At 44.9% G+C, this 24775-nt stretch overlaps 4 protein-coding genes across 6 annotated transcripts; 2 read left to right on the top strand and 2 right to left on the bottom strand.

Moving 5' to 3' along the window:
• Nucleotides 1-4144: 4144 nt before the first annotated feature.
• On the top strand, nucleotides 4145-6637 carry ficd (FIC domain protein adenylyltransferase). Its single transcript, XM_077521500.1, has 2 exons — nucleotides 4145-4694; nucleotides 4849-6637. Exons 1-2 carry the CDS (start codon nucleotides 4424-4426, stop codon nucleotides 5937-5939), a joined length of 1362 nt encoding a protein of 453 aa, XP_077377626.1. The 5' UTR covers nucleotides 4145-4423; the 3' UTR covers nucleotides 5940-6637.
• Nucleotides 6638-6994: 357 nt separating this feature from the next.
• On the bottom strand, nucleotides 6995-13871 carry sart3 (spliceosome associated factor 3, U4/U6 recycling protein). The gene is made up of 19 exons (XM_077521499.1): nucleotides 13598-13871; nucleotides 12549-12675; nucleotides 12349-12453; nucleotides 12091-12275; nucleotides 11875-11980; nucleotides 11499-11623; nucleotides 11229-11384; nucleotides 10798-10936; nucleotides 10594-10701; nucleotides 9854-9931; nucleotides 9735-9793; nucleotides 9515-9624; nucleotides 9315-9427; nucleotides 9147-9223; nucleotides 8914-9076; nucleotides 8387-8811; nucleotides 8058-8210; nucleotides 7791-7975; nucleotides 6995-7718 (listed from the first exon to the last, which is right to left on the bottom strand). The coding sequence occupies exons 1-19, from the start codon at nucleotides 13784-13786 to the stop codon at nucleotides 7556-7558; spliced, it is 2766 nt and encodes a 921-aa protein (XP_077377625.1). The 5' UTR covers nucleotides 13787-13871; the 3' UTR covers nucleotides 6995-7555.
• Nucleotides 13436-15712, top strand: iscua (iron-sulfur cluster assembly enzyme a). The gene is made up of 5 exons (XM_077521505.1): nucleotides 13436-14057; nucleotides 14706-14819; nucleotides 14911-15021; nucleotides 15127-15205; nucleotides 15328-15712. The coding sequence occupies exons 1-5, from the start codon at nucleotides 13968-13970 to the stop codon at nucleotides 15414-15416; spliced, it is 483 nt and encodes a 160-aa protein (XP_077377631.1). The 5' UTR covers nucleotides 13436-13967; the 3' UTR covers nucleotides 15417-15712.
• A 2051-nt stretch (nucleotides 15713-17763) lies between these two features.
• Nucleotides 17764-24514, bottom strand: tmem119a (transmembrane protein 119a). Of its 3 annotated transcripts, none has more exons than XM_077521503.1 (2): nucleotides 23987-24514; nucleotides 17764-20817 (listed from the first exon to the last, which is right to left on the bottom strand). In XM_077521503.1, the coding sequence occupies exon 2, from the start codon at nucleotides 20810-20812 to the stop codon at nucleotides 20063-20065; it is 750 nt and encodes a 249-aa protein (XP_077377629.1). In that variant the 5' UTR covers nucleotides 20813-20817; nucleotides 23987-24514; the 3' UTR covers nucleotides 17764-20062. The 3 variants fall into 3 exon arrangements, with proteins under 3 accessions (XP_077377629.1, XP_077377630.1, XP_077377627.1); XM_077521504.1 differs by lacking the exon at nucleotides 23987-24514 and adding an exon at nucleotides 22986-23142; XM_077521501.1 differs by lacking the exon at nucleotides 23987-24514 and adding an exon at nucleotides 21129-21571.
• Between the last annotated feature and the right edge of the window lie 261 nt (nucleotides 24515-24775).

Below are 24775 nucleotides of genomic sequence, written 5' to 3'. Positions count from 1 at the left end.
GCGGAGGACACGGCCAGGAACTGCAGCGAGACCCAAACCAAATAGCAGAACGGAGCAAATTTGCTGTCTTTAGCCTCCACTTATTATATTAAACATCAGTTCAAGGAAACCTCATCTTCATTCATTTCCTCCTCGCTGCCGTTTTGCACAAGACACAGCAGCAGGAAAGAGCACATAAAAGGATGACTTTGAAGTAAGCAGAATCCACATCCAGAGATCCCCAAAAACCTTGAGGGGGAGGCCAATTTATTTTTCAAAGAATCAAGCATCAAATAGGAATTGGCAAGTGGACAACAGAAGAGGAACTGTTGCGACAAACCTTCCAAGTAAGTTTGCAAAATGATGAAAGTCCGACTTTGGAAGGGATCGCTAGAAAGAAGAGCAGCAGAAAAGTTGCGTGCACTTGGTGAGCCACGGCAGATTGGCGGGAAAAGCCGACGACACGCAAACTAGGAAAGGCAAATAGGCGCGTCACAATCATCTTTCTATTTTGGTGCGAGTACTCGCTCACTTTTTGTCTGTCGCCAACTTGTAAATGGAGTTTGTTGGAGCAGATATTTTTGGCCAGTACGGGAGCAGGTGTATCTTGTTAACACATTCTCTGCATCATCTTAGCGTGATCTAAGAGAGCAGCACTTCATCAAAATGGAGCAAGACGCCTTACATGGATTCCCTGGATACCAGACCCAGATCCTCTTCTTTCTTTTTTTTTTTCTGTGAGTTTGATGTGGCTGATGACTTCATAGCGCAGCGAAGGCTCTTTTATTGTGCTGGAAGCTCAAACATGTCGGCATAGCTTTTAGCAATCCTTTTAATATTGTTTCGATTCCATTTCCCATACAGCAGCTTGCTCCTCATTGCGCTCGGGGTGAGCTGGATTCGGTCCCAGCTGACGTTGGTCGAGAGGCGGCTACGCGCTTGACTCTGGACTGCTGGCCGACCAATCGCATTCAAGCAAACGACGGTTCACACGCTCGTTCCAACCTCCAGGCAACATTTTCCTCAGTCCTCACCCAAACGTGAGGAGATTCGAGCCAACCTCACAACTGTGAAGCAGATTTGGACAAAGACATGAGAGTTGTTGTGAGAATCTTTACAAAGTCAGAAGAGATTTCGACGGCCTGCAAGAAAACACGACGAAGAATCTTGAGGGCAACTCAAAAGTACGCAACTACTGCAAGCAGCTCTGGATGCAAAACACGCTTGCATGAATGTAAGCTTGCATGGAATTGTATTGACAAAAATCTCATTCCGCAACTCTTGCGAGAGCAATGCGCTATAAGACAGAATCAAGGCCTATATGGTAAAAATGAGAGTGACTAATATAGGACCATGGCAATTGACAACATTATCATCACAAGGGACATAGTAACTGAGTATTATATATATTATTTTAATACATACACTGCAATATTCATAAAAAAATATATATATATCCAGAGTCATATTTTCAATCAAGAGTTGCACTCGCTGCACCCTGGCCTCTACACCGTCAACCACTTTTGGAATGAACACAAGCAGAGACTTTGAGGCTAATCCGGTTCAGGTCCAACGTCAGTCGGCTCCGACCCTCGAAATTCTATAGATGAAGACAAATTCCCACAGACACACTCCAACATTTTGTAGAAAGACTGAAATATATCAACTTCCTACTTTGCAATTTCACTTCCTGTTGTGGAGGAATGAAGGAAAGAAAAGTCCTCAATTTCATCAACTTGCCTTCGCATGTACACTGGTTTTATCCTACTTGAGCTATGATTTGATAGCTAAGACAAGCTAGCATCCGAGCTAGCTTTGTTTTCTTCTTCTGTTGATATCAATTTGGTTTGGCAGCAGTTTGAATCCCCCACATGTCCATGAATTTTTGGCTAGGAAATATTCATTCCAATAAACAACTGAAAATGTTCCAGTCTGCCTTTGAACCTTTACAGCGTGCGGTTGCACATGAACAACCGGAGTAAGAAAATCATGGAGATCCAACAAGTAATTCTCCAGGGTGATGCCTGTGGAAGAGACGCAGCGGGACGGACGATGGCATCGACATTCATATGTTACCTGCACTTTGGGGGCCGGTTTGCTCCCGTCGAGCGTCAAGCTGAGCGCGAGATAGTATCAGCGACTTCCAGCCGATAACGCACGATGGCCATCTGCTGAAGATATGTCAGCTCTGGCATTCATCCAGGAATCAATCGACCGCCGGCGGTTTACAGCTGCTGGCCAATGCAAGTCGGACTATTTATCTTTATTTAGACATCACATATGAAAGTATCAAATCCCTTCATAAAAGTCATCCAATCTCATAAAAAAAAAAAAAAGTGTGTGGAGGATATGAAGGACGGCTCGAAATAGAATTAGCAAGCGACCGTCTCTGGAATTGGATCACAGCGGCTGCATGTCGGCCTACACGCGCACTCGCCATGACAATCAATAAGCACTTTTGGAATAATACAATCAATTGATGACGACTTGTATGTTCATCAATACCGAGTGCTTGTGTAAATAATAATAACTACTCACACAATATTTGAGAAAAACCAGAGAATCAAAAATGCAATTTCAAGTATTGCACAGTAATTGTATCCATTTCATATTTGATTAATCCCTTGTGCGACTCCACTTATGTTGCGGGCTGACTAACCAATTGAAGTTCACCTTTTCCAGTAGGCAAGAATATTATTGATATTATTTTGTGTACGCAGTTATATTACATGTTACAGTACTCAGTGGTACTATTTAAGGGTGCAATGGGGGGAACGATTCGAAGGGCCCATAACTGACAAGAGCCTGGCCCCAAAATGTTTTGGGCAAAATCCCTTGTGTGGCCCCTCATAATATCGACATGATTATGTGAGGAGTCACAGTAGTCATTATTTCATGACACCTAGCAGACATTATTATCATCACACCACATCCAGGGCCGTCCTTATACCTGCTTAGCATTTTTACGATGAATTTTCTGAACCCACGTTTGATTGAGATGGATATGAATTTATTTTTTATTTTTTTTAATGCAAAGGTGTGTAACCAATGGGGAGAAACTGACGTTTCTTTGCTTTACTTGAATATTTATTTGTTTTTACTTTTCCCTTAAACTTCCCTTGAAAAACAATATTTGTACTTTCCTTCATTTGTCAAAATGGGCTCAATTCCGTTTTTCACTATGCAGATCACGACTGAAGAGGATTTTTTATAGCATAAAAATCTTAGCAATGATGCTGAGAACATGAACCAGAAAACCGCGGTGACAACAAATTTGGAAAAGCAAGATATTCCGCACACATTATTTAGGAGAATTGTTTATTGATTTGATGAGTAAATTCAATATGTTTGGTTTATAAACATTACTGAGCCAACTTAACACAGGTAATTAGATATAATTGACAGTTTTTTCTTCTTCTTCTACTGTTGTGCTTGAGTAAACTTAAAACCCTTCTTTTAGTTTGAACACAAGCGCAAAGATGAAATCATCGATGTGCTGTAGGGAAAATATCCAGTTCCACATAATGAGTTTATCCTAATTTTTCAACGGCTAATAATGTATCTCAGTTCATCTATCTATGCCAGTCACGTATAGTGACATGCAGACCGATTAATGCGCTTCCACGAGATGGCAGTTGGGAGCCTTCATATTGAACATGTGCAAGCACCTGTTGCCATTCTAAAAACAATTTATTTCGTGGTGTTCCAAGAGATATTTCCAATGTAAAAGAACATGCCATGGCTGTGTGGTTGGGAAACACAACACGGGCTGCAAACTCCTCCAACAGTGTCGTTTGGAAAACGATACACTGCTGCCCTCTTTGTGTTATCAATCAAATTGCACTTAATGTCTGTAATAATAGCAAAGGATTCAAGAGCTGCAGTACGGATAAAACACGCATGAATGCTTTATACGAAATTATGTGAAATAATCTTTACAATGAAATTGATTTTCACACTCTCGTTTATTAATACATTGGTCTACAAATGGTCAGATATTTCACCTGCCATCTTGTACGAACTACAACATTGGATTTGCCATGGGGATGCCTGCCTGACAGACAAAGTCTAGGGCAAAGTAATATGGGACGTACACGCGCTCATCCAATCAGGGATGACTACGAACATTCTCTGTATTGCTCGATTTTAACCAATCGCCGTCATCGTTGTATTTGCGCCTGGCCAATGATTTCGCGGTATGTTGACAGGTCTAGACGGAAATCGCCGATGATGTGTATGTTTTAAACAGCTGCTGCGTGTAGGATTGAAGTTTGCTTTTGGATTGTTGGCGTATTAGAAGCCTCGCAGGAAAGGCGAGCGAACAAAGGGACTGCTTGATGAATCGGGTTTGGCTTAACGTTGATGTGTTGTTGGTGCGCCGCTTCCGCTTCCCCAAGTAGAAAGCGTGGCGTGGACATCATGGAGGATTTGAGCCGAAATCGTCATGGCGGTGGTGACGGCGTGGCGATACACTAGCGAGCGTCTCCTCGGAGGATGGGGCCCGCTTCTGTGTGTCTTCCTGGGCTCTCTGGTGGCCCTGCTGACGCCCCTGGTCGGAGTGGAGGAGCGCTGCTGTGGCTCCCTGAATGCCATCGCGCACATTCGCTGCCGGCTGTGGGGGAGCTCCCAGCAGCCCCCAGCTGTGCAGACCACCGGCCTCACCGTCTCTCTCGCGGGCCTCGACTTGCTTCCTTTGAGGTCCAAGCCGAGCAAAGGTAAAAGGTACCCGCCGTCTGCCACGTGTCTAAAAAAAATAAAATAAAAACATGACAAAGTGCCCACCGTGAAATGCTAAAGAAGCGTTCCCCAAGCGGCCCACCGCGTAACCAAACTGTTGCGTCGTTTTGTTTGTCTCCTGTTGTGACCCAGAGATGATTTTTGAGGCCCGAGCGGCGTTGCAGCAGGCTCAGGAGATGAGGAAACACGGCAAGGTGGGCAAAGCCCACAAGCTGCTGCTGCACGCGCTCAGTCTCAATCCAGACTATGTGGACGCCCTGACCGAGCTGGGCACCATCTTGGAGGAGGAGAAGGACGTGGTGCAGGCGGACCACCTGTACACCAAGGCTTTGGCCATCTCGCCTTGTAACAAGAGGGCACTGGTGAGCCGAGATCGCACGCTGCCGCTGGTGGAGGAGATCGACCGGCGTCACTTTGGCGTCATTGACGGCAAGGTGCGGCGACTCATGTCCATTCCGAAAGGCAACTCTGCGCTCCGTCGAGTGATGGAGGAGACGTACTACCACCACATCTACCACACGGTAGCCATCGAGGGCAGCACTCTCACTCTATCCGAGATCCGTCACATCCTCGAGACGCGCTACGCCGTCCCCGGCAAGAGCCTGCAGGAGCAGAACGAGGCCATCGGCGTGGACGCCGCCATGAAGTACATCAACGCCACGCTGTTGTCCAGGACGGGAGCCGTCGGCGTCGGCGACATCCTGGAGATCCACCGGCGAGTGCTGGGCTACGTGGACCCGGTGGAGGGCGGGCGCCTGCGCACCAACCAAGTGTTTGTCGGCCATCACGTCCCGCCGCACCCTCGCGACCTGCGGCGGCACATGCAGGAGCTGGTCCAGTGGCTCCACTCGGACGAGGCCTTGCAGCTGCACCCGGTGGAGTACGCGGCGCTGGCTCACTACAAACTGGTCTACGTGCACCCGTTTGTGGACGGCAACGGACGCACGTCGCGGCTCCTGATGAACCTGGCGCTCATGCGAGCGCGATACCCGCCCATCACCGTTCGCAAGGAGCAAAGGGCCGAGTACTACGCCGCTCTCGACACTGCCAACGAGGGCGACGTGCGTCCCTTCATCCGTTTCATTGCCACATGCACCGAGATGACGCTGGACACTTTGTTGATCTCCACCGCCGAGCATGCGGTGGGGCTCCCGGGGGCCGGGCAGGACCACGCCTGTCGCGACTGCACGCACACCATACCGGTTCGCAACTTTTCACCTTAAGAGATCGTCGGATCATCACTCTTGTACCTGCTGAACAGGGAAGAGTTGTTTTTCAATTCCATGCAAGGGAAGTTGGACGTGTCCTAAGTTTCATTTACAAGCTTCTACAGTTGACAGTTCTGATTGTAGTACAGATTTCTTTTGATAAGAATGGAACAGCGCTTTCATCGTTTGATCATTTATTTTATGCAAATAAAGAGATATGAACATCATTATTCACAAATATGCTTAGAATTGTGGGGAAACAGCTTGTTTTCATCATGGCCTGGTTGATCTATTATACTCTGCTGCCACCTGCTGGCCGTTTTTGCAATTACAATTTATTTTTCAACCATTCTATGCAGTTGAGAGGCTGCATCAAAACCTTCTCTATGCTCTAGCATTAAAAACAAAACAAAAGTTATAAATAAGAGAAACGCATTTATACAGTTTTTGGAGCAAATGAGTTAACCCAGTGGTTACGTTTTTCTATGACTTAAAAGACCAACATTGTATTTATTGTAGTATATAAAACACACACCACACCAGAGGGCGGCATGGGAGTGGCTTTTCATTCCTATCCCACTCCCACAAAAAAAAAAAATCCTGCCCCTTCCTGGACAACAGTTTAAAAACAAAAAAATGGTCCTGTCCCACTCCCATTCAGAATTACTCCCACTCTCGTACTGCTCCCATTATGGAGGTCAACTGCATCATTTTTTTTTTTTAAAAAGGCAAAAGTTGCATTTCTCCTCCAAATGGCTGCACAAGTGTGTCTGTCCAAGCCGTTTCCCCATCTAGATATTGAATTACTTTTGCTCCTGACGGCTCCCGTTATCTCGTGATTAAAGTTAAAGTTCACGCCCATCGCGGAAAAATGTCGGCCTCTACAACACGATAAAACACGATATGTAGTGAATATATTAGGCCACTGTGGTGAGCACTTTTTCCAGCTTGTATTCCATCTGGACAATGAGTTACAAATGATCATCGTCAGACAATTGAAATGTACTCGAACTGATCACCGTTGGCAAAGGTGCATAGAAATGAAATGAAGTGCGAGTGCTCGAAGAAAGTCAGCCTCAGCCAGTTCATTTATTATGCCTCTTCAATGGTGTCATTTTAAGTAGAAGAAAATTTTGCCTGACATCAAAGGTTATGTCAAAAGAGATTGTTGGATTCGTTTAAATGTTGTAATTGTTGTCTTTAAATCCACAAAGCCTAACAAAAAGAATTCTTGCACAATTCTGTTAGACAGGTATGTATTGATATTTTATGTACATACACTCACTACATTCTACACATTTCTTAACAATGTCGATCCCATTGAAATATCAAAATATTCAAGTTGGGAACATTTTTCAAACATGTATTATACACATTTTTCATAAAACCTGACAGCAACATTTCAACACAACCGGCGAGAGGAAGGAAAAGTAAAAACGACGAGGGTCAAAGGTGTTGTTGGTTGAAAGGGGGCTGGTGGAGGGCAGCAGCTCTGCACTTAAGGCGACCTCGCGGGAACCATGACGAGAAGGAAGGCTGACATTTGCAGAAAGTCAGTCGCAAAGAGATCTTTTTTTGGGAAAGGGTCACGTGATGGCTTTCATTTCGGTGTGAAACTGGCGAGCATCCTTTCACTTCTTCAGAAGCATCTTAGCAAAGTCTGCATTGGACAAACGCTTTGCATCTCCGCCGGCTTCCTTCGACGTCGTCCCGTTCTCCACTTTGCCCGCTTGACCGCTCTGGCGATTCAGAGAGCGAGGGAGCAATGACAACTGTGTGCGTCCTCGCCCTCTCCTGGGGGGGAGGAACAAATGTTTCATGACAAACAGTCGCCGAGAGGACTGAAGAAGCTTCTGGTGAACTTACGCGCCGTGGACCTGTTGAGGCGTCGGGTTTGCGGTGGGCTGACTGGGACCGGGCTTGCTCGTGTTCCGGCGAGGAGGGTTGCTTATGGCGACGGAGATTCTGTTCTGGTCGATGCACATGCCGTCCATTTCCAGCACGGCCTGAGAAGCCTGCGCTTCATTTGCAAATTCCACATAGGCCAAACCCTGCGCAAGCGCACAAGCAGAGAGAAGCTCGGACGCGTCCTCGTCACTCTCGTCACCGCCGATTTGCACCTGCAAGTCTCACCTTGGGCTTTCCGGAACGGAACGTAACCAGACGAACTTCCTTAATGGTGCCGTGATTCTTGCCGATTTCTTCCAGCCGCTCCTTGGTGCAGGAAAATGGCAGCCCTTGGATGAAGATTTTGTGTTTTTCCATAGATGCGTTGTACTTGAACACCTACATACAGATGGAAATTTTTCTATTATGCAACACGAAACAAAGGACACATTTTGCAACAAAGCAATTGTTTGTGGTTTTAATTAACAGAATGCAAGGTCAACTTTTTTTTTTGTTTTTTAATATGGTCTCTCGACATTGAATGTATCCCCTTCCATCAACTATTTCGTACTTACCTTGAAGTCCGGGTTCTTGTTCTTGTCGACACACGGCGACACAAACATCGGCCTGCCCTCCACTTGCCGTCTGTCCAGTTTGAGCGCTTCTGAGACGGACTGGCAGCGTTCAAACTGCACGTAGCCGTAGCCCCTGAAGCTCCCTCTGTTGGTTGAGACCAGGCGGATCTGTTTGACAGGTCCACACGTCTCAAAGAGTGTCGTCAGTTTGGCCTCGGGCTCCTCCAGGGCGTACGACAGGTTGCTAACGAACACGCTGTGCTCATCGCTCCGAAGCTCCGTTTGGTGGTTGCTTTGCTTCTGGCCGGCTTTGTTGAATTCAGGCCTGGTTGAACCTTCGGAGCCGGTCTCAAGGTCGTCAATTTCAAGAGTCATGATGTGCTCCTCTTCGCTCGGCTCACGATTCCCTCTGTGTCGCTTCGGAGCTTGTTCGGTCAATGGCACAGAAAACAGATTTTTTTCCCAAGGAACGAGTTTTCCGAGGCCAGAATGACGGATCGGCGTATTTGGGAGAAGATGTCGATTACCCGCATGGTCAGTCCACTCATCGCGGTCCGGCCCGTGTTCTGCTTTCCTCTTCTCCCCAAATGGTCGCCCCTTCGGAACTTTCTTCTTGTCTGCTTTGGCCTTGCGCCTCTGCTGCGATTGTTCCTCGTCCTGTTGAGCCCGGACGGCTTCTCTCGCCGCCACCTGACAAACGGAAACGGAGCGAAGCTACTCATGAGAATGAAAAGCTTGGAAAAGTCAGCCAGGCTCGAACCTTTGCTCGTTGTTCATGAACCCAGTTCAGACGAGTCTCGCTTTTCAGGACGGCCGCATCCCAGTCCTCCAACGAGCCTGCAGGTGAAGACGCGTCATGACAATGTCCCCAAATGTCATGTCCGTCCGTCCGTCCGTCCGTCCGTCCGTCGCACGCGTGGCAGCTCACCTTCCACTCTCTCGAAATTGAGCAGGACCTCACACACGTGTTCGGGGTAGTCCGAGGTGCACTGGACCGCTCTGTGAAGCGCTTTTCGACAGTGGACAGAATCTCCGTACGCTCTGGACACAAAAGCGTGAAAGGCGAGTGACGCCGCTGTGCGCTTTGTTTGTTTGTTATCGCGCTTGGAACGGGACGCGCTGACAGACCTTTCCAGGTTATAATATTCCAGCCACATGTTGGCATATTTGGCATTCCCTTTCGTCATGATGCTGTCCCACAGTTCTCTGGCTTTTTGCATGTTTTTACAATGAAGTGCCTGTGAGGAGGACAAAAGAAAGGAGTCGAGTTTTTTCACGGTTGCACACAAACAGCAAATACAAAGGAGGGCCATCCTTTGAAAAGAGTTGCCATAGTAACACAACTTGCCTCGATCCTTGCCCAGAGCTGCATGATGTTACAGGAAGGGTCTCCACTTTCCCCGAATCCTAACGTCACGACACAAAGAGTCAGACTCCAAAGTGACGCCAACAGCGCATTTCACCTACTTTCTTCAACATCTTGCTTCATGTAGTCCAGACAGCGAGCGAAAGATCCTCGAAGCTCTTCCAATTCTTGACTTGACTCTGTGACGTGCAAGTTTCAACCAGGTTGATTAGAGGTTGGGAATTTTCATTTCAGCTTTTTTTTTATTGACTTAGTGTTAATTAGTTGTCAGGACGGTTCTGTTTGTTTTGTTTGGGGTTTTTTACATTAGTTTGAGTTATTTCAAAAATGCTTCGTTTCACTTTAGTTTTAGTTCGTGTCAGTATTAGTTTTGGTTTTTCAAATCTGTATTACTTATGTTCAATATTTAATAAACATCATAGTAACGTGAAAAAATAACACATTTCTGGCCTAGCGTTGCCCTTCGGCTGAGTGAAATGAAAAAGCAGGCGAGCCGATTGGAGGCAAAAGTCAAGCACGCAAAATTGTGAGTGACCTCATCCGAAGGTGCTTTTCTATTGGCTGCTGCAAGATGACGTCACTTCTGTGTGACACACTTTCAACCATCCTTCTTGCATTAATATTGAAATCAATATACTTATAATCACATTTAAAATGACTCGCGTATACATTCATGACCAGAGGATATTATTTTAGTTTGTTTTGTCAACATAAAATGTAGTTTCAGTGAGTTTTCACTTTGTTAAAAAGCATTTTTGTTTTTTGAAGGAAAATGTTTGAAAATGTGAAATCACCTTGTTCCAAAGACACAAAGTCGTGATTTCATTGGTGCTGCGCTCACCTTGGCTGAAATCCACACATCTCCTCAGGTAGTCGAGAAAAACCTGCCAGATCTCCACGTAATCCCTCGCTTGAACGAAGCCTGCATTCAGAGCCTTTTCAAACAAATCTGTGGAAAACATCAGAGTCTCGTTCAGTCGTCGTTTCCGCAGACACGTCGAACGGACGTCCGTCCGTCCGTCCGTCAGTCAGTCCGAGTGTTTGCCTGCGACAGTCTGCCGAGTGCCGCCGTGCCTCTCCACAGCTTGCAAATAGCTCTTCCACAGAGTCATGGTCCACGGGCAGTTTCTGACAGCGCGATCGTGAGTGGAGAGAACCAAATCTTTGATTTTCAGCTGACGGTCCTGGAAAGGCCAAAGTCAACGACTCAAATACGGACATGGTGCTTTTCTTACCACAAACATTACTACTGGCAATTTTGCCATCATCTGGGCTTCCCCCGGCCGGTGCTGTGGTGGGCCACCAGACTTTTCTTGTTCCCGGTCTGTCCCTGACCACCAGGACTTCTGGGGGGAACCTCGCATGACGTTACAAAACCGCGGGACTTCCACAAAAGTCATCGGATGAACACGTCATTCACAGCTGGTCGGTCACATGGCAGCCTGACCGAGAGCCCCACTCCGGATAACAACTCACGAGATAGGTGGTGTATTTGGTCCACATGTCCGGCACCAGGCAGTTCTCCACCAGAGTGCGCTCAAAAGTGATCTGGATGCGGGCCGGGTCCCCTTCCTTCGTTTCAAAGTCGATGTAGGCCTGATACTCGGCCAGTTTCGGGCTCTCCGCCACCAGCTGCAACAAAAGACGAGCGAGAAAAAGGACGAAGAAACAAACAAGAGAGAAGCAGTGAAGATGCCGTGAGCCAGCAGGCAACTCAAGTCCCAATCCTCATCGGCCGTCGGTTACCAGCGATTCTTCGAAAGGTTCGTACTTCTCCCGCTGCCGCAAAGCTGTTTTGTACTGACGCAACATTTCATCAGGAGGCGCATGCTCGGACCATTCTTCATATTCCGCATATGTTGCCTCCATGTCTAATCAAAAGAAACAAACGTTTTTTTAGTCCACAAAACACAAATCACGCATGTCCACAACATAATCATTCAAATGAGAAAGATGCTTTTCGTCAAAATGACTTTTGAAAAAAGCCCAAGGTTTTTGTTCACTTGATTCCTTTTGCTCTCTTCAAATGTGATTTTTTGTCAACCCGAGTCATGCACTGTGAATTTCCAGCCCACACAAACCGGCCTGCTGCCCATCTGGAGCAAGAGGACGACATCGTTACCCATTAAGGGGACGGCCAGCTGGCGGCGAAACAGCGTATGGATGCGCCGAAGCTGCTTGTTCAGCAGCTCTTGTTCGTCCCGGCTGGCAATCTTGCCCGGAGGAGGCTGAAAGGAAGACAATCGAAAATGAGCACAAGGAAAGTGAGCTCAGCAACAAAAAGAAATGTCGCCCATAATAAGAGCCTGGACGGCAGACATCTGCTCATCAGACTGACCTGCACTGTGGCCAGAACGGCATTCTCAAATTCTCGGTAGGCCTCCCACACCGTTTGGCCCTTGGTCATGTGAAGGCCAACGGCCGTGATGGCTCTCTCGAAAACAGATCTCACCCTTTCGATGCCACCTGGCAAGCCCATGCCACCAATGGAATATTGGGCGTATTCCAGCCAGATGTCTGGGCCTGAGCGGAACGACAAGACGCTGAAGATGGGGATCGGATTGGAACTCGATGCCGGACGTCTGCTTTCACTCACAAATGTAGTCTTTTATAGCCCTCTCAAAAAGTTCATTGACTTTCTCTCGATTTGGTTCGTCTTCAGTCAGGCCAATCTCATCCTTGAGCCAATCCAGCCAGATCTCTGTGGGGGGGGGTCACACAGAAGAGGTCGGCTATACAATTGATACACGTCAACTTGTTTCTCCGAGTCCGCACCCGCAGCGGCGACACACCAACCTTCTGTGAGAGGAAAAAGTTCACTCATCTTCTGCCTCGCCTTTCGCAGACGTGGAAGCTCACCGTCGTGCTTCAGCAGTTTGATCAGGTCAACATGGCAGTTGTAGTCGAAGGCATTGATCGATAGCTCCAAAACACACAACAGTATCATTCAACATCTGGGATTTGTATCGTTTTTTGACAATCGTTCATAGTGAGACACCATTAAATTCATCTTCCGTTCATGCAATCTACCAAAGTCCGGTACTGACATTTCAACGTTTCAACTCAAAGGTTATGACCAAATTTGTGTAACGCCATAATGAGGTGCCCAGTTGCCTCCATAAATCAGCTTTTTTATTTGATTCTTTTATATTTATGGCCTGGATTTGGTTCAGTTTCTTCCTTGTAGTATTTTCATATATATTAGGGGTGTTTTGATCAGGCTTTTATGCTGCTGACTCCGATACTGATCATCCATGAGTCAGATTGGCCAATACTTTATACCAATTTGTATCAAATGGATTAGAAGCATTAATTTTTTGTGTTGTTGTTGTTGAAAAAACATTCCATCCAAATTTACGTCTCTCAATTATACAAAAACAGTCAGAGCACAGAATGCACAAAAATGCCCACAACTGTCTAACGTTCTTAAACTTTCTTATCGTTAAGATGGAACTACAACGCATAGAGTATTTCTGCTGAAGTTTATGTGAAAATTGAGTGCGTGTAGAATAACAAACAACAAACTTTGTTTACTGACCCAAATATGAAGAATTGCGCATTTAGTAACACGTGACCATTTGGACGTTAGATTTCGTCTTGAATCTGTGACGTCACAAAGCAAACGTTGAGCGCGTGTACTGTCATGACCAGTTAGCAATAAGTTAACATCACGTCACGCCAATAACGTCGTCAATGGAAGCCATTCAAATAACTTTCGCCAACAATCGTTGGCTCGAATCCGACGTGAATGCAAATAGCGCAGCAAGCTTTCACCTGCCAAGTTGTTTCGTACTCATTCATTCGCCTTTAGCTACTCGGCTAGCATCACTCAAATTAAGAGTTACCTGCTCTTCCAGGCGTTGGATTTCCGCTTCATTTTCCTTCTCGTCTTCTGACGTCTCGTCCTCTTCGTCGTCCGAATTGTCTTCTCCCATGCCGTCGCTCTCCGAGTCCATTTCCTGCTCGTCCATCTCCGCGTCGCCCTCTTCCATATCTTGCAAATGCGTAGTTTCTGCGTTGCTCGCCGCTGCCATGTTGAAAAGATTGTCTGCCTGGTAACAAGCCCAAAAGCCCCCAGTCCCTAGTTGTAATAGCAAACGCCGGTCACGAGTGGGCGCTCCGACCCCGCGGCCCCGACCGACAAACCGTGTTTATCAACAAACCCGCTTGACTCGTGTTTACTCGTACGTTTCCGGAACTTGTCGGGTTCTGAACATGGCGATGGCCTTACGAAAGTCCTCGTTGTTGTTGAACACAAGGTTGCTCTGTCCGGAGCTCAAAATACTCTGCTCATATCACAAGAAGGTAAGCAAATGGATCGTTTTGACACCTTATTTATGTATTGCAACGAAGCTCTATAGCGTTTGTCAAGTGGTTTGCGCATGTGCGTCCTGCCTGTTTGTTTCAGTTACCGTGCTCAGGAAAAAGCCGTTGTAGCATTTAATCGATATATTTGACATCCAGCTTAAAGGCAATGACCTAGTACGTCTTTGTCCTCGAATAGTAAGTCAATTTAGCGCTCTGCTAGAATCAATGTGACTTATTGTCGTTTTTTTTCCCACCATGTTTGATATTTGTGCACACTCAGACAACTTTGGCATACTAACAGAACAAACGTGCTACTAGTGGGCCTTTTGGTGTCACAAGTAGTATCCAGAAGGCTTCTATTGCATGACATGTGCCAGCCAGTTAGGCCTAACAGCCCAATAAAAGGCAAAAAGTGGTACTTACTGTATGGGGAAAAAAATGGATGGATGGCTTCTACTAGTGAGCGGAATTGTCTTTGTAGTGAGACAAAGAGCATCTAAGTACTACGTGGACCTCAGCTGAATGGAATAGATCGAGAATAAACGCTGTAACAGCTCTTCAAACATGGCGAAACAAACATCGGTCCTGTTGTGTTCTAATGATTCCCAACTGTCAATGATAAGCAGGTCTTATTTCCTTCTGAAGGTTGTGGACCATTATGAAAACCCAAGAAATGTGGGCTCTTTGGATAAAAATGCCCAAAATGTGGGGACTGGTTTAGTGGGTGCACCAGCTTGTGGCGACGTCATGAAACTCCAAGTAAGTCAAAACAAACGAGAAAAAAAATAATAATCTGCTTTTTGTCAAGCGGATCAACTGCTTCGTTGTGTGTGTTTTTGTTTTTTTGTAGGTTGAAGTGGATGAAAATGGAAAGATCGTGGACGCCAAATTTAAGACATTTGGCTGCGGCTCAGCCATTGCTTCCAGCTCTCTGGCAACTGAGTGGGTGAAAGGGAAGTCGGTGAGAATGCAACATTTCTGGAAAACAAAAAAACAAACAAAAAAAAAAGTCTTATTTGGATCGATTGAGGTTGTTGCTTTCCTCTTTTCTTTTCTTTTCCTGCAGATTGATGAAGCTTTGAGGATCAAGAACACCGACATTGCAAAGGAACTCTGCCTTCCGCCCGTCAAGCTTCATTGTTCCAGTAAGCAAACAAATATTTCCATGCAGAAATTGATCCTACATGGCAGATGTTGTTTCAAACGACTCAAGTGTCGTTCGTCTTCAGTTCGAAATCCAACTCGCTGTTTTCTTCTCATGTTTCAGTGCTTGCAGAAGACGCCATCAAAGCGGCGCTGTCGGACTACAGAATAAAACAGAACAAAGAGGAGCAAAGTGTCAAAGCCAGTGCTTAATTCGTCCTCAGTGAATATCCGTCATGGGTCGGTGTACCTCAGGGATGTGTCACGTGCGTTGTCACAGCAAGGGTTGAACTTCTTTCTTTATGGATCATTGCTTTTTCTTCTGCCAATAATGTAACAAAACTATTGCTCAATAACATTGACTTTTCTGATGCTTTATTAACTTTTTTTTTTTTTTAAGCATCAATCGCATACTTACCAAATAGCATATCAACAAAAACACTCATATGGAGTTGAATTTTGTGATGGAGATTTTGAAACTGGAAATTAAAGGTCAATATTATCAAAAATTCATCTGTGTTCATCAAAAAGTGTAAAGAAAAGATAGTTTTATCACCACTGACTAATATTCAAAAGCATCACACCATGTTCCTAACTTTTGGGGAAATAATATCTGTAAGTGTGTTGGGGTTTTGATCAGAGTTTTGGTCTTTCTGTGTGGCCTTTGGATGTTCTCGTCTTGGGTATGCTTGAATTTGTCTTTGTCAGCTCAGACATTTAACACTCTAAAAGTCTCACTTTCCTCCGAGGGACACGTCAAGAAAAATACAAGCATATTCGTGTGTTTTTTTGTTTTTTTCAGAAGCAGCATCTTTCTGTAAGGCAAATAGTTGAGGATTTTTACAAGAATGAATCATTTCTGTGATATTTTCACCATTTGCTCCTTGACAGAGTAGAAAATGGAGGAAAACATTTTTCTTTTATTCACCACAGTGTATCAAGAAAAATGTGACTTTTTTTTTATTCTTCATTTGCATATTTAGAAAAGTTATGCAGAATAATATGAAAAGAAAAATGCACTGAGCTGTCACCAACTTCTTACAAATGTAATTATGCCATCTAGTGGCAGAAAAATGACCAACACAAAATATCACACTCACTTTTTACTGTACATCTTTTTCATTTGAACTCAGTTTTATGTATTATGAAATGACTGAATCAATGACTAAAAGATGCAGCCATATTTCTATTTAACATTTTTTTCCGCTTTTATGTGCACAACAGTATGAAACAAAAAAAATGTACATTGAGAACAGATATAAAATGTGCAATATTAATCATGAGTTAACTATTGAAGTCATGCGATTAATTCTAATCGCCTGACACCCTAATATAAAAGAAATGGATTGGTAGCAGATGTCACGGGGGCCGTTTCAAAATGGACGTCGGGTTTGGACCTCCCATCAGTGTGCTGATGTGATGAAGCGGAGGAAGCGTTTTTTTAGCACGAGCAACAACAGCAGCATGACGAGGAGCAACAATACACACAAAAACGCCAGCAGCCACCTGAAAAGGGAGCGAAAGAAGTCGGGGGTGGGCAAGGTCGCGTCATTCTGCTTGGAAAAGGAAGATGGCGTCCCTGTAGGATGGCTCGGAATCATCTGAGAGTCGTGAAGAAGGCTGCCGGTGTCTTGCTTTTCCTCACGAGGGTTTGGAGACGAAATGCTTTGGGCTCCGTTCAGCGACAAACAGTCGTCAAATGCCACGTCGGGCCCAACGACTCGCACAGAAGCAAAAGTGCCGGCTGAAGGCAGCAGCAGCCGGCGGGACACCGACACGCCGCAATGCAACCGAGTGAACAGATGCGGAGGATCGCAAGGATGTCGTGTCGGGACCACATGCTGGAACCAACTCTGCAAAAGAATCATCACATACGAGGAACTGCTTTGTCCGTTCGACTTGCTCGGAGATGAGCAGCCTTGTGTCGTCTTGCTCTCTTTTCAAGCTCCTTCCTCTCCTCTCCGATTGTTGAAAATTGCAGGCTGGCGCTCATCAAAGTTGAAAGGACTTCTTGACTTGCTGCGTTACCGATACTGGATTTTGAAAAGCTTCCTTTGTTCTCCGCAATACAAGAAGTTTGAAAGCGTCAATACAAATTGGCGGCTGCGCTCAAGCAAGCCGGTCGACCTGCGACCATCTGGTGATGGCCAACTTCCATTTTCTTCTCATTGTTTCGCACCTGATTGACGAAAGAGGTGGGAAGGTGATCTAATGACATCAATGAAAGATTCCTCTCACTTGATAGTAAATTTACATCCACGACTGCATTGGAATGTTGGAAAGCCATGTTTTTTGTTTTTTGTTTTGTTTTGAGGTGGTACTTGGTTGTAGGGGGGGGAAAAAGATTCATATTCAACCAGTGCTTTGGAGCTAATGTGTCGCTTTTATTCAAACTGAGCATATAATTTTTTAAATAATAATCTTTGTAAAGGACTGTTACAATATAACTCTTGAGAAAGATTGTGTTACATGTGCAACTTTACTTGTAATGATGTATTATATACGCAACTGTCCCTACAATTTAAGTGTAGGGTGTGTGTATGCATAAATATTACATAAACACAATTAGCCACAGTTTTATTCAACAGGAGTGAAGCAAAGAACAAGAGAAAAACAAAACAAAACAGCCCCATAGTTATGATACAAATTGTCAAAATTCTAACTTTTCACATTTAGATGAGATATTTTTAGTTGTGCGTAAACAGCACTCGGATAATCTGTAGTTTGTCAAAATCAAATCAAATAAATATGTAAATAATCCACCGTCCCAAAATCATCATTCATGTACTGGCAAATATATTGTCACTATTAGGAAAAAAAGAAGAAAAAAAAAAACATGCTCCTGTTGCTACTTTGCAGGAAAAAAAAAAGTATATATAATCGGCATGACTAATTTAATGTATACATAAGACACAAAGCACAAAAAAAATCACGTTAAGCAAACACACGCACACACACAAATAATGAGCATCAACATGTTTATATATAGTTTAATATATGTATATTAACATTTAAATTGTCTTTCCATGCTGAAATTAAGGTCTCAAGTTTTTTGTTTTTTGTTTGCACAGTGTTGGAGGATAATAAGATTAATGCAAAGAAAAAAACTAGCTAATTAACCTGTAATTAAAGCGTATAAAGGAAAGTATTGAATGTAATCAAGACGAAGTTTTATGGAAACTCGTAGCACGGAAAAATTGATTTGCAAGATCATTTGTCTTGATTGCATTTTTACAGCAGGACATTATGAGGAGGTTCCTCTGTCTTGGCAGGCATCTTATGTTTTAGTATTTATATAGGCAAACACCACTAAAGGGTATGGATAAAATGTATATATTACTATTATTTTATATGATTATTTTTACTCCAGAATGACATTGCTGAACATGACATCAACTGTGCTTATAATAGTACCTTAAAAAAAATTAAATAATAATAATAATAATAATAATAGTACCTTTTTTTTTTTTTTTTTTAAGTGTTCTCTTTCACATACAGTATTTCCCAGAGGGATCAATAAAGTCAAGTCGAAGTCTATTCTGCAGCTACTATAAATTCACGATCCACAACATTAAGTACATCTTTGCAATCAAATAAAATCCAGTACAATAGTTGACTCCAAAATTTGATTGACAATAACCGAGACATGACGCTATTGTTAATGTTAGCCATATTGTAAATGTATTTTTTTTTCTCAAATATAGCATTTTGATACACTACATTAAAAAATAATAAAACTATGTAATATTGGTAGGTTTACCAAAGATTGTGACCAGTACGTGATTTGTCAATAGAGTCCAATTCCATTTTTAAGCCATTTGAGCTTTTATTCTGTTAGCCTTGATATCAAACTTAAAGTCCATATAAAGTGAAAATAAATATGTATATAAATTTGACATGCCATAGAGATAAGTGTTGCTAACAACACCGACAAATTTGAATGATTGACAAAAAAAGTAGATATAATAGGAGGCTTCAAAATGGTGGAAAAAAAGTCAAGCCGTTATCTTTGTTTTTAAATGTCGTGGGTGTGTCTGTCAAATGTGTGAAACCACGTCCCACTATTTTTATTTTTTCAATGGATGCTACTTTGACAAGTTACTTTCTTATGCCTACACACTCACGGCCGCCATATTTGAGCCATGAAAATCTATCTGCTGAAAGCTTCTGGTGGCTGTCAAAGATCCCACGGGGACAACATGGAGCTTTCCATGGCGACGAGAGCTGCTAGCCACAAGCTAGCCACAAGCTAGCCACAAGCTAGCCACAAGCTAGCTCACAAGCTAGCTCACAAGCTAGCTCACAAGCTTTCATGAGTCAGCCGGCTCATCCGCTTACGTCACCTCCTTGCTTGGGAGCTTAAAGAATGATACCAAGCTATCCTGTAAATTGTGGCATTCAGCAAAGATGCATTTTTGGGGTGTAGGTATAGCGGAGGCGATAGTGGTAGAAAAGAGTGGAGTGACTACTTGCAATCGCGGCGCATCAGCACTGATGCCAAAGAACGGGCGACACTGAACTCGTGAAAAACAGTTCAAAACTCGATTTCTCCACAATTCAGTACTGTGTAGTTGTCGGACTTTTTGCCTTTTCTGTAATTATCATCTGGGAGCAAAACTCTGAATTCACCAAAAGGGTCTTGAAGGAACATTTCGGCGTGACTTTGTCCTTACCAGTAAGACTCAAGCGCACTACTAGTAGAAGGACTGTGTCTCATTATTCACGTTGTGAGGCCAAACTGTGCACTAGACGGCATCTGTGAGTCACGACATGTCAACTAGTACATTTGGATGTCAAATAAATGCTCAAATGGCTTTCCATAATTTGTTGTGTCAACGCAATGCAAGCAGCAGGCGCGTCTAGTAGTGGACCTTCTTCAGGTGACAGGTGCAAACAGGCTGAGCGGAGGCGTGCTGCGCCTCCTCCCTGCGCTTCGTCTGCTCTTTGCGTTTGGGCTCCTCCCTCCACTTCTCCACCTCCTCCACCTCCATCTCCACCTCGCGGAGCTTCCTCGCCTCCGGGCGCGGTGACGACGCGACCTCGCGACCCCTCTCTCCTACCAGAGCCTTGGAGGGCACGCGCAGGTTCTTGGGCGAAGCGCCGCTCTGCATCTGGACCCTCTTGACGCGGTCCACGGGGTAAGGCCTGTCCCGGAACTCGTCGGAAGCTCCGCGTACGACGGTTTTATCCGCCGGGTGTTTCCTGGAAGCTTGAGGAGGGACCTTGTAGGCTTCCAGCTTGCGCTTCTGACTCATGGCAGAGGCGCAGCAGATAATAAAGACGATGAGGATGAGAACGGAGGTGACCACGATGATGATGAGCAAATGTTCCTCCAGGAAGTCCACCACCCTGGTCAGAACAAAGTCCTTCAGACGGATGATGGTCGTGGTGATGGTGTTGGTGAGCGCGGGGTTGTCGGAAGCGTCGGGAGCGCCGCTGACTTCCACGGGCGCGCGGGTGGAGAAATACTTGGGGAAGAGGAGCTCCAGGCCGTCATCGCCGCTCCCGTCCATGGACGCGTTGTAGAACATCGGCGCGGCCCGAGTCGTGCCGCAACGCAGTGACAGCAAGGTCAGGCAGGCCATGTGGAAAAGCAAGCGCGACGTCATCTTTCCTGCGGCCACCACAAAACAATTAGGGACCATACAAATTGTCACGTCACATTAGCATTGTAATTCAAGCTACAAATGTTCGCACGCCTGTTTGGATCTTGGCTCAAGTTTGGTTGTGCTCGTGTTGTTTGGTCTCACCCAAACTCCGAAGACAAGCGCAACCCGAATGAGCGCGAGTGCTATAGAATCACCCAAACATCTATTTTCTATTCCGTGTCGCTTCACTTTCATGGTGGGTGGAGCCCAGGGGCGGAGCTACATAGTCTCCAGCCACCTGCACATGTCGATGATTATTATTCAGAATTTGCCTTACCCCGGGTTTTCACTGGATGCGGTTGCGGTGCGGTTGCAGTGCGGTCCGGCGACGCAAGCAATTAGATTCCATTCATTCGAATGGTGCAGTCTACACCGCTTGCGGGTGCGTTGCGTGTTGACTGCGGAAGGCTTGCGGCGTGCCGCAAGCCTTCCGCAAGGATAGCCTATTTTCTATTTTTGCCGGACGCCGCAGCGGTAGGCCTCCGGCAAATGGCAAGCTAGCACAAAACACATCGAGCGCGACAGGAAGACCGAGGCAGTTTCAAAATAAATTTCCGGTTACCTTTCAGAATAAAATACTCGCCAGCTCCTATTTCGCAAGTTTTTCAGCAAAACGTGACGTGGGCGTCGCCGGGCCATGTGCTCATTCACGGTTTAGACACCAGCGAACATGGACGAGGAGAGGTTTATATTGGAGGTGGAAAACCACAAAATAATATATGACACGGCACATCGTTTTTATAAGGACTGTAATGTATTGTGAGTTTGATGTTCGCTATTGCTTGTTGTGCCCGTCTCGCTTGCCGTACTGAGCGGCAGCCGGACCCGGAAGACAGAAATAAAGAGTGGACCCGCACTGACCCGACTCTCGTTATTAATATACTTTACAAGGACAACCAAAAAAAGGATGCTGCATGGAATCTCATATCTTTCTGCTTCTCTGTTGAGCAGACTTTCTGTATGTTTGTCGTTGTGAAATGCCACATGATCGCGCGCGCGCGGTCCCGCGAGACACGTTGGGAAGTGGGCGGCGACGGAGCTGCCGGACCGCAGCTGTGCGGAGCCGGTGTGGATTGACAAAAAAATTGACCCGTCCGGAGCACGCAGTCAAGACGCACCGCACCGCAACCGCACCGCAACCGCATCCAGTGAAAACCCGGGGTTACTATCGTTTCCACATGGTCACATTGCACTGAGGAACTTGGATGCTCTGCCGCCATACATCGTAAATACATAGATTTATGTATATTTCTGTTTACAATATGTTTTATGCACCCCCACTAGTGTAAACATATTCTGATTAATATTGTGTTTGTGGAATATGAATAAAGCAGCAAAATCCAGCCCATTATTATCCATCCATTTTGCCAATTTCTGTCGACTGAAAATGACATCACGGTGCCTCAGACCGCCACAGCTCACCTGTATTCTGGGTTTGGTCAGGTGGTGTTAGCATTGTGATGTCATTTTCAGTCGACAGCTGAGATGGATTAAAAAAAAAAAGGGAAAAAAAGTGGGTTTTGATGCTTAATTCATATTTTACTAACTTTTTACACTCATTGCGCAGTGGGCACATATCGGAAAGATTTTTTTCTTCTCTTTACTACCCTTTTAAACAATATTATGACTCATTTGATAACACCAGAACTCATTGTTTATCCCTAGTCTGGGTTTTATGAAATATAATCTCGCCCAACACATTTATAATACAAGCAGGTCAAAATACATGTTAACAAAAAAAAAACAACTTAAGAATTGTGAAGAATTGTTTTCTTTAGAAATATGGGCAGCCGTCTGTGACAATTGATCACCGATTGGCTGTTAGCTAGCCGATCAGTGCATGACTAGAAGGAGACTGTGAGATAGCACAACACAAAAGCAAAAAGACAGCAAAACGCTGCTTTTTACTTTTGTTCCTTCTTGTGTGCATTTTAATTGACAAAATCTTGACTGTTGATGTCGTCGCCTGTGTCATGTCGTGTCGCCAATGCAGACTTGCCAACGTGTCGATAAAGTTTTGGCCCATCATCCCTTTGCTGGAGCTTATCCAAGCTAACTTTAGGCAAACTTTAGGCTTTAAAATGAAATGTGACTCTTGACTAAAAAAAAAAAAAAAAGTACGAACGGTGCATACTTTCTTGCTTGCTTGCCTCAATGAGCTGATAGCTGGTCCTTGGTTGCTTCCAAGTTCAGGAAGCAACTTTGAAGATTCAACCTTATTTTTGTGACGCCTTGGTGGGTCCAGAACATTAAAACAACAATCTTAACTACAAGTTTCACCTTGATTCAGGTTTCCTTCCATTTCCCATCTTGCAGCAGATCTATTTTAACCGGCAGCAGACCCGTTACTTATTTGGGGTGGAGACAGCCAGTTTGGTGCTGCGGGCCTTCTAATTTGGAGGCGGGAGAAGCCACCCACCGACCACACGAAAGCCAGCAGGAAGTTCGAGTCCAGATTGGGCGCAGAGGCGTACGTGGGACAACCAGCGGCTGCGGCTGGGGACTCTATACTTACACTGGGCACCAGCTGCTGTGGGCTGCTATAGCTGCGCACTCACTCACAAATATGGTGACTTGCTCAGGAAAAGAAAAAAAAAAACCTATAGCATGTTTTCCAGAGCAAATGGAAATATCGTCAGTGAACATTTCAAGTGTGGAACCTACAGGAGAGGACAAAAACAAAGAGGGCGCTCCTCTTATTGACAATTATTCAGGTCCTCCTTCAATCCCCATAATTAGGCCAGCATTACACTTACTACATTAAGTTGGTGGGGCCACACAATACAAATGCATACCGATTATAGAATCATGTCACTTAACCAAACAGGTAACCTAATGGAAATGATTTGCATTTATTGTAATTGATGTCTTTCCAGACCATTTATTCACTTTGTGGGTCATAGTAGAATTTAAAAATACGCGACGAAGACAGCTTAAATTCTTGGTGAGAATGCCTTTGAAAAAAATAAATAAATTAACACATTTGTCAGCAAATCATGCCGATACAAGATCTAATTGCAAATGATATATTAGAAAATAATTAATCTTCAGAAACAGATCAGGTAACGTAAAAAAAAAAAAAAAATACACACAATAACTAATGCAATAATAAAGCAAATGCCAGTCCATACTTACAGGTTCTCCTTCCTGGTTGATGTGAGCTGAAGACAGAACGAAATGTGGAGGAGGAGACTTCATTTCCGAGCTTTCCGTCCCCGTTATAGTGGAACTTTTCTTTTTTTCCCTTTTTTTTGTAACCGCTCCCAGGAAAGTGATGTCCATCCCTCCATTTCCAGCTTCTCCTCCCTCGTTTTTTCCTGCTCGCTTTATGACAAGTTTGAGACGCTCGAGCGCAATAAGAATTCAAATGGATTCGAATTCTGACAGGGGCCCTCGAAAACACAAATGTGCAGCATTGATGTACTTTTGGGCCTAAACCCCCCGTTGAAACCTCTTAGTATACACTTTTGCATACCTTTCCTTTTGTCAGACTTTAAGAAGAGTATTTCTGCACAGACGCCACCAACATTGCGCACTGGCTGCCTTCGATGTCCTTCGATGACATTCAATGACCCCGTAGATGAGCCGATGATGTTCCTTCCATCTTCCGTTGACCACGTTGCATTTGCTACACGATGTTGGCCCGGCCATGTTTCAGGCTATTTCGGTCCACAGCGGGGCGACTCCCAAATCCCAAACCTGCAGCGGCTCTCTAATTACGTGGCCTTGATTACAGCCTGTCGCCGCGGCGCGTACATGAGCAGCAACATGGAGAAAGCAAACCTCTCATCGCAAAACACGTGTACAGGCCAGCATATTGAAAGGCTTTTAGAAAAGGACAGTACTTATCACAAGTTATGAAGAGTCTGTATTTGGGGCATTTCTTCCTTCATGTCATGATGGTAAAGGCTGCTCAGAGAGCAA

This window comes from Festucalex cinctus, chromosome 5 (assembly GCF_051991245.1).
Source record: "Festucalex cinctus isolate MCC-2025b chromosome 5, RoL_Fcin_1.0, whole genome shotgun sequence".
NCBI classification, from domain to species: Eukaryota; Metazoa; Chordata; class Actinopteri; order Syngnathiformes; family Syngnathidae; genus Festucalex; species Festucalex cinctus.
Note: the sequence above shows the minus strand (reverse complement) of the source record. Positions and strands in the feature narration are given on the sequence as shown.